General features: G+C 33.5%; 1 protein-coding gene across 1 annotated transcript; it reads left to right on the top strand.

The window, feature by feature from the left end:
* Positions 1-5,282: 5,282 nt before the first annotated feature.
* On the top strand, positions 5,283-7,514 carry LOC117916364. The gene has a single exon (XM_034832327.1). It carries the CDS (start codon positions 5,438-5,440, stop codon positions 7,190-7,192), a length of 1,755 nt encoding a protein of 584 aa, XP_034688218.1. The 5' UTR covers positions 5,283-5,437; the 3' UTR covers positions 7,193-7,514.
* The last annotated feature ends 1,934 nt before the right edge of the window (positions 7,515-9,448 follow it).

Raw genomic sequence — 9,448 nt, 5'->3', positions numbered from 1 at the left:
GTTCAAAGTCCTGATATTGGTTACTAACTCAATAGGCATAGAGGTACATTGATCTTGATATTTCAAATTGGTATCAAACCATACACAAAATATTCTAGTTAAAAAGCTAAAAAAAAAAAAAAAACTCCTAAGAAACTAATGAAAATTTTAGAAAATTGATTATAATTATATGGATTCAACATATTAGTATATAAACATTTATCACATTTAACATTATTTAAATAACTATAAAAGCATGTGTTTGAATTAGTCTATGATAGTGTTAGTTTGTCTTGAAAATAAAAAATGGAAATGATTATGGGTAATTGATAAAAATAATTATTTTGAAATAAATTGGTTTGAATATCTTGCTCTTACTCGTGTATTAAGGTATATTGATAATGGGAATCCTTGGGATATGTAGAAATTATTTAAGCTTGTTTGAAAATGTTTTCAAAAACATTTAAAAAAAAAACAGATTTTAAATATAGTTTTTAAAAGCAGTTCTCTATTATTTTGAATAATAAAATTATGTTTGTGAATTTGAATATAAAAAATAGTTTTCTTACTTTATTCTCCATGAAAGTATTATTCACTTATAATGCAAAAGTTTTCAAAGTATTTTTCATATTTTCAATTATTTCTCAAAATACTATAAAAAATAAAGAAATAAAACATCTAAAATTTGAAATATTTGTACTAAACCTTCTCAAATATATTGTGCATGGATCAATTTCCATGCACTCTTTTTTGGAAAAAGTAACATTTGATCTAACTAAAACTATGTACTCTTTTTTTTTTTCAAAATTAGTGAATTTGCTCAATAATAAATTAATCTATGATTTATAGATTAGTAATTTTTCACATACATAATAGCATCTTTATCGTAGGATTGATTTTATTTATTTCATGTTGATCATGAGATATTTAAATAATTGAAATATATATATTTTTTTGGGCAAAAAAGAAAAAAGAAAAAAAAAAGGACTTCCTATCCCTCTAGGTAATTTCGTGAACCAAGATCTAAACTTTCAACACCCTGAAACTCACTGTTGGTGATTGTATAAAGTTTAGGTCAATGATTTAGGCTCTAAAGTACTTGTTTGGTTTGCTTCTTTTTAAGAGTTGCGGTGGCATGATGCCTGTAGTTTTGTATCGAAGTAAAGAAATTTACTCAGTTTTGATTGATTTGAACCATATTGTCTGGCTTATTATTTTGTGTGAGCTGGGAATGATTGGAGTGTTTCTGAAAATGGTCACGAGGCTTTTAAGAATGGGTCAGAGTCATCAGACTGGTTCTGTATATTTCAGTTTTTTTTCCTGGGTCATCTATTGCTCTGAAGGCAACTTTTCACTGGGTCTTTGTCCTTTTGGTTGCAGCTTTTCCCTTTTCTCCAATGACTCTCTCATCAACTTGCCATAGTCACTTGCTGGGGTTATTCTACAATAAATAAGTATTTTTAATAATAATAGTAATAATAATAATAATAACATTAAAAAGATAATTAAGGTATTTGATGAAATTTTAATCGATGAAAATTATATATATTTAATTAAAAATTTAGGAAAAATTAATAAAATTAATCCTTTATTATTAAAGATAATAGTATTTATATGATTATTATTGATAATTTTTTCATAATAATAGTAAAATAAAATGGGTGATTGAAAAGAAAAATAATGATAAAGGAAAGAAAATAAAAAGACAAAATAAGGCAGAAGGCAAAAGGTGGTCTTTTCTGTCTTCTCACATTTCAGTGATTTCACGACCTTTCCTTAATTTTAAAATTTGTATCCTTATAGCCATTTATGTCATTTTCAAATCCCTTAATCCTAATTTAAAATAATAGTAATAATTATATAATAATATTATTACCATCCATGGTAGTATTTATATGACTATTGATGATCTCTTTCACTAATAACAATAAATAAATAAAATTGGTCATTGAAAAGAGAAATAATGATAAATAAATAAATAAATAATAGCGGAAAAGTTGAAAAAACAAAATAAGGAAAAACGGATTTTCATTAGTATAATAGCATTCTCGTTATTTTACATTTGTAGGATAAATTTTTCTTATTTTTATTATTCTATTGACTTTGTTTCTTCGTTCTTTATAGTTATTCAGAAAGAATTTAAGTTAACATAATTCATCAATCATATTATTTGAATATAAAAAAATTAAATAATTTAATTTATATGAATGTAAAAGACAAATAAGCAATAATATAAAATGAAATAATTATATAAAGTAAACAAAAAAGACATAAAGATAATGCAAACTTTAGATTTTTATAATAGTTTGACGCAATCCACTTATATATATTTTTCTTAAACTCTCATTAAGTAATGGTTCCATTAATAAGACTTCCAATACAAGTTTTTAAGCATTACACTTAGATTAACCAACTCTAAGAAGTACTTCAATTTTCCCCAAAAGATGCTTCACTTCTAAACTTCTTAAGCTATACCTCACATTTAAGCTTTGTTTAATAAGGTTTATAAGATGAATTTTCAATACAAATTTATAGTTTGCAAATTTTTGGCTTAAAAAAAAACTAGGATTAAGAGGTATATTAAAAATGAAATGCAAATTTAAGGTCAATGCATGACCAGACATTTTGCATGATCGTACGCATATTAGTCATTGGAACATTTAAGGAGTTGTTATAGGTCAAAAAGTAGATGTAGACGTCCACATTAGCAAGTGAACAACCACATGGTTGTTCACATGATCATCCACATGGCTTCTAGTAGTTAAAACTCGCCAAAGAGAGCAAGTAAATGATCGTTTGGTTGTCCACACGACTCTAACCTAATATTTTCCAAAGTTTATGAACGTCTTAAGGTCAAAACCTCCTTTAATTAACCTATATGAATGTAGATTGCCTTTTAACAAAGGCTTAACTAATCAAAGGTACTTTGATTTAGTCAATAATGTTTTTAAGATGCCTTTAAAGATTTTCATAGAATGTTTGAGGTCCAAAGTAGTTTTCTAGTCTAGGTAGGTCTTTTCATCCTCAAATTGAGTTTGATGCTTAACAAAAATATGCAATTCTAAGTTAATGAATTATCATTTTACATAAAAATATCATAATGACAAACTTAATAAGCCTTTTTCTTATTCTTCTTGATTCTTTATGTTGCTCCATATATTTTCCTTTTTGATGGTTTTAAGGTGATCTTGTTTATTTCATTTAAATATAACCGTTAGATCTAAATTTTGTTTTGTTATCATTAAAAACAAGATTAACCGAGCCTTAGTTTCATAGAGATGAAAAATTGTTAATCCATGGGTTTTCCTAATTCAATTTTGATGATTACAAAACAAAAGTTGAGTTTACTAATGATTCAAATCAAGTAAAATTTTAGGGGTTTTTTTTTTTTTTTAATTTCAAAAGAAAGTTAAAAGTATGCCTTAGAAAGATTCAAATGTTATAAAGAGATGAATCATTGAAGACTCAAAATATTTAGGAATGCATTTTTTATATCTCCCAACTTTATTGAGAAGAAATTTAAATAATTGAGGAATGCATTTTCTCCCAACTTTAAATTATTGAAGAAATTAAATGATTGGTTGGATGTAAATTAATTTGGGTAAGATTTGAATCGCTCAATATAATGTTTTATATCTCAAATTTATTTTTAAAACCATTTTGTGGGTAATATCTTATTGCTACTTCAAAATATTAATCAAGAGATGTGTCAGGTGGGCATTATCAATTCCTCTATGAGGAGCAGAGAAAGTTATCCAACTTTTTCTTCTTCCATATTTGATTGTGGAAAAAGATAAGCCAATCTCCTGTAAAATGCCGCATTTACAGCTTTTCTAAAAGGCTTTGATATTGACAGTTTTTGTCTGTTTCTTCTTTTTCCAATTGCATGCCACACGCTTGAACTTGTCTTTTAATACAGATAATACCATTAATTATACACATGGGCTTTCCTATGGAATCGAAAACATATCCCTTTTTTTTATAACACCATTTTTTAATACCGAGCTCAATGCCATCTTAAAAACTCCTAGAAGTGATATTTTTCCCCCCATTTTTAATACCACAATGAAAAATTAGTTTTAAACAATGTCATTTTTTTTTTTTTTTTTGTATATCGGAGAAACTTTTTATAACTAAACCTTCTAAAAACTCTTTATGGGAACCTCAACCTTAGGATGTTAACTATGTCGTAACAACCAACATCGAATAAATTTAAGATATCATTAATGGTCGAATTCAAATTAGGATCATATGTAATCAATATCATATTGTATATGTATTTTCATATAACTTTTGTCTTATTAATTTATATCTTACAAATTCTTATTACTTTATAGTTAAATTAATGTTTGTCATGAATTCACCTAAATCTTATTTTAGTTTCATTATTTTATATGTGGTTTTATTGTTTTTATTTTGATCTCATTACTCTACATATTAATCCCGTCATTTTGTATTATAGTCTCATTTTTTTTATATCTTAATATCATTTATTTGTAATTTTATGGAATTGTTTGAATTTTATGATCTTTAACATAATAGATTTTTTCATATATATCCTCAAAACAAGATATTTATCTTAATTGTTATCAAAGTATAAAAATTCTAATTGTATCTCTAACTCAATACTAAAAGTCTAAATAATTTTAGACAGGTTATGACTAAATATATTTAATCCTATTGGTTTGGTAGTTTATTATAATATTATAATAGGCTAATAGCTATTAGCATTGAATATCTAATATCAAAGATGCTATTTTTTTTTTAATTAATTGTTCTCCACATGTCAAGAACTTTATCTAAGATGAAATGAAAACAAAGAATAACAAAGATACATTTATTTAAAGAGTCGTTTAAGGTAGACCCATCAAAAACCATCAATTCAATAAACGTATCTTAGTTATAAAACTATAAATTATATTCAATATTATGAATTTGGCAGCATAATTGTTTGTTTGGTACCATGATCCTCATTTCTATTGACTTTTTCAAACAATAGTGACTATGTTCCCTTCGTAACAGCTTCATTATTAGAGAGAGAGTCTATGCAAAAATTTAGGATTTTTAATTAAATAGTCGTGTGAATAAAAAAATTAACAAAATCTGAAAGAAATTAAAGGATAATTTGGGGATTAGAATAAGAGAAGACAAACCCTAGAGTCCTTTTCCATTCAATTAATTTTAATTTTTCCAGGTCTTTTGGCCTATTCAACTTCCACGATGCCAAAAAGTAATGTAATTTCCAAAAAAAATTTCCATTTCCCAAACTTCCAAAAGTAGTATCATTGGAAAACGCTTTCCTGGGAAAACTGGGGCCCAATCATATCTCAGAGCAAATATAGCTCTGCTCCTAACCCTATACTCTCATTCAAATCTCCGCCCTCCATCCCCAAGAATCCAACCACTGGCCCTTTCAGTCAATCGATCCAACGGTTCCACACTAATCCACATAGGCCGAATGCTGCACCAGATTAAACGCCCTCTCTTTGCTATAGGGTCCATGCTCTCTTTTGTTGCCAAAAACTTCACTGTCTCTTGTTCTTCTCTCTCTGGAACCCTAGCTATGAAATTACCGGAATGCCCTCGTCTTCAACAATGGGAGCAGCTTCTCTGTGCTCTAACGGAGGAGACTCCTCACGTGGAAGCCTTCAAGGGAAAATGGGCTGTGATCGGAGCCAAACTCGCTCGTCTCCCGACTCAACTCACCCAGCTCGCTGAGTCACCGAACTCAGAGAGTCAGCTCGCATCGGAGCTGGTTGAAGCCGTTTCTCAGACCTTGTCCGACGCACTCTCCCTTGCCCGGAAGTGCCGGAATCCTAATCTAGTAGACGGGAAACTCAGAACCCAGAGCGATATCGATGCTGTAACGGCGAAGCTGCATCAGCACATAAGCGATCTCGACCTCCTGGCTCGCACCGGAGCTCTCGAGGAGAGCTCCGGCTCGGTGAGTTCGAGGAGGGAGTGGGTCCGAGTTGAAGCGAGGAACTTGATGACCCGGTTGCAAATCGGGAGTGCGGAGTTGAGGAACTCGGCGATGGAGTCATTGTTGAGGTTGTTGAATGAGGACGACAAGAACGTGTTGATCGTTGTGGCCCAGGGCGTGGTTCCGATTCTGACTCGGTTGCTCGACTCGGCGTGCCCGGAGATGAAGGCGAAAGCAGTGTCGGCGATTTCTAGGGTTTCGGTTGTGGATAGTTGCAAGCATGTGTTGATTGCAGAAGGGCTTCAGCTGATAAACCAATTGATTAGGGTTTTAGAATCAAGAAGTGGGTTTGCTAAGGAAAAAGCTTGTATTGCTCTGCAAGCTCTCAGCTTTTCCAAAGAGAACGCCAGAGCAATCGGGTGTAGAGGTGGGATTGGAGCTCTCTTGGAGATTTGTGAGGCCGGAACCCCTTGTTCACAGGCGTATGCGGCCGGGGTTTTAAGAAATCTTGCTGGGTTCAATGAAATTTACCCAAATTTCATTGAGGAGAATGCTGTTCCTGTGCTTATAGGGCTTGCAGGTTCAGGGACCTTTGTGGCACAGGAGAATGCAATTGGGTGTTTGTGTAACTTGGTTTCAGAGGACCAGAGCATGAGGCTTTTGGTTGCCAGAGAAGGTGGGGTTGAATGCTTGAAGACTTTCTGGGACTCAGCCCCATCGGTTTATAGTCTTGAAGTTGCTGTTGGGTTGCTGAAGAACTTGGCCTCATGTAGGACAGTTGCAGAGGCCATTGTTTCTGAGGATTTCTTTGGTAAACTCAAAGGGGTGTTGAGTTGTGGAGCTGTGGGAGTGAGAATTGCTGCTGCTGGGGCAGTGCATGAGCTGGGTTTCAGCTCAAGAACCCGGAAAGAGATGGGAGAAGCTGGATTCATACCACATTTGGTCATGATGTTGGAGGCCAAGGCTGTTGAGGAGAAGGAGATGGCTGCAAAGGCATTGTCATCTCTCATGCTTTATTCTGGCAACAGAAGAATTTTCACCAAGCAAGAGAAAGGGATAGAGTGTGCAGTTCAGCTTCTTGATCCCCTGCAGAATGTGGATAAGAAATATGCGATTTCTGTTTTGGCTTCAATTGGGAATTCAAAAAAGTGTCGAAAACAAATCATAGCTGCAGGGGCTTGTGCTTACTTGCAGAAACTCATTGAAATGGAAATTGACGGGGCTAAGAAGCTTTATGAAAGCCTGGATGGGAATAGCAACATCTGGGGTCTATTTGGTAGAACAAAATGAGCAAGGAAATCATTAACAGCAGGGGTTAATCTCATCATCTGTATGTACAATACCAGTTTCTCATTCTTTTTCTCATGATCTTCTCTATTGTTGAAAAGTAAATGTTGCTATTCTAATGGTGACTGTCAGTATAAATCTAGAGTAGTGATGCATTCTGGGCTTCCTGAAATCACCAGATTGGAAATTGATGGTCCTTTTTTTTTTTTGACCTAAAACCCCAATAAACCTACTTTTTTTTCTCCTTTTCAAACTCATGCTTCTGGTGTATAGCTACTGCACATGCTGATTTCAAATGCTTAGTAGATTGAATGTTACAAAATCAGAAAGTGGCAATACAACACATTGATATCATAGATTTGTATAGAAGTTGGCTTGCCTTAAGAAAATAAGGTACAAGATCATTATGCCTCTTGCCATACTCAAGCTTTTTTCTTGCCAATTCATTGTGTCTGGAGGGTCAAAAGGAGAATTGATTAGGTTATTGATTGGGTAAGAGTTTAATGCCAACAACCATGATTCATTTGAGTGATGCCAGCCTGGTACCAGCCTATTTTGGTAAATTTCATGGAAGCTTGCAAGTCTCCTCCTCTCCTCAGCCAACTTGGCAACCTCCTTCACCCCCTTGCCTAACCAGACCTCCTACTTCTTCCAACATAGGATGAGTAATGATTGGAGTGTCTGCCATGGCTGTTTACACTTCACACAACATTGAACTTGATCTGGATTTAGCTAAGCAATAAACCCCAACTTCCCTAACACTGCATACATAAAATGATAGGCACAAACTGTATGGCATGCACTGTATGCTTATCACAAGGTAGCCCTGCCTTTATGGCTGTGTGGGTCTCCCATTAATGATGTGTAGATCGCAGTTATTACATCGGGTTGAAGAAAATGTTCCTGACATTATATATATAGTAAACGCATGTTATTCATGCAGATGCGTTTCAAAGCTTGAAATGTTCATTGGGTTTAATGCAAACAATATCTACATGAGAGAGAATGGGTGGTTATCAATGGTATTAAAGTGATCTCCAACCTTGGTAGAACCATCTATCTAGCCCTATAAGGGGTATTTGTCTGTTTCAGTAGCTTGTAATCTTGTGAGATACAATGGAAATATTGTATCTACATGGGAGGAGAATGTGATATCTCACATAAAATAAAAGTTCTTGACTTATTTGTGAGGGTCCATGAGACCCATAATAGACACTATCAGTGAGTTGTTACTTGTCCTTATAATTCTAAACTCATTTGTTAAATCTCCCTAATCTTTTCCTTAGTTTTTTCCCTAGACTGTCATCATGATTCCATTGACGGCTTTCAGCCACAAAAAAATGGATAACAAGCATCAAAAGTCTTTGATCAGATATGAACCTAGGAGGCACCGACGCACACATTTTTCATGTGGCGCAGCCATGTCCTAATCGCGAAGGGCCTTTTTGAGGGAGAAGAAAAGCAAAGGACGGTGGTCCAACACCAATCATCAGAATTGGTCGGAAATTATCCAAAACCGACCTTATGGTGGTTGTCGGAGAACCAACAGAAGCAAGCAGCACATTTTCATGCCTCGTGTCTTCTCCTCCCTACCTGAGGACATATTCATGATACATTCTGCATCCTCCCTTCTCCAAAAATTCACCCTATTTGTGTCCGCTACTGCTTGTGGTTCCTCCTTTTGGACTCTATTTTCTCTTCTCCAAAGGACAATCACACGCCCTCCAATTTGTTCTTTTTGATCAAGTCATCAAGACCACCTCTCTCTCGGACTCTATTTCCTCTTCTCCAAAGGACAACCACACCCCCCCTCCAATCTGTTCTTTTTGATCAAGTCATCAAGACCACCTCTCTCCCTCTCTCTCCCTCCCTCCCTCAGTCAACCCAAACTTGAAGCGAATAATAATTGTGTTACATACTGTTAGTGGATATAAGTTTATAAAATTTATATCACAACCAAAAATGCTTATAACTCATTAATCAATAAAATTATTAAATGTTAAGCAAGATTACAAAAAAACTACTTATTTATTAAACGAGTTACACTGGATGACACAAATTTAATTTAAACTTGATTATACTCAATCTAAATCTATAAAAGGTGCATTGAGATCAAGTCGTATTGAGACATCAAACTTTGTCACCTCTAATTAAACAATAAAGGAAATTAAAAAAGTTTAGCCTTTATTAGAGTAGTGCTTTCTTACCAATGAATCAAAGGCCCTAAGCAAACCCATTATATGACATTGACTTCATCCT

This window comes from Vitis riparia, chromosome 1 (genome assembly GCF_004353265.1).
Source record: "Vitis riparia cultivar Riparia Gloire de Montpellier isolate 1030 chromosome 1, EGFV_Vit.rip_1.0, whole genome shotgun sequence".
Classification (NCBI taxonomy): Eukaryota; Viridiplantae; Streptophyta; class Magnoliopsida; order Vitales; family Vitaceae; genus Vitis; species Vitis riparia.
The sequence above is the reverse complement of the archived record's forward strand: the minus strand, read 5'-3'. Positions and strand labels throughout refer to the sequence as shown.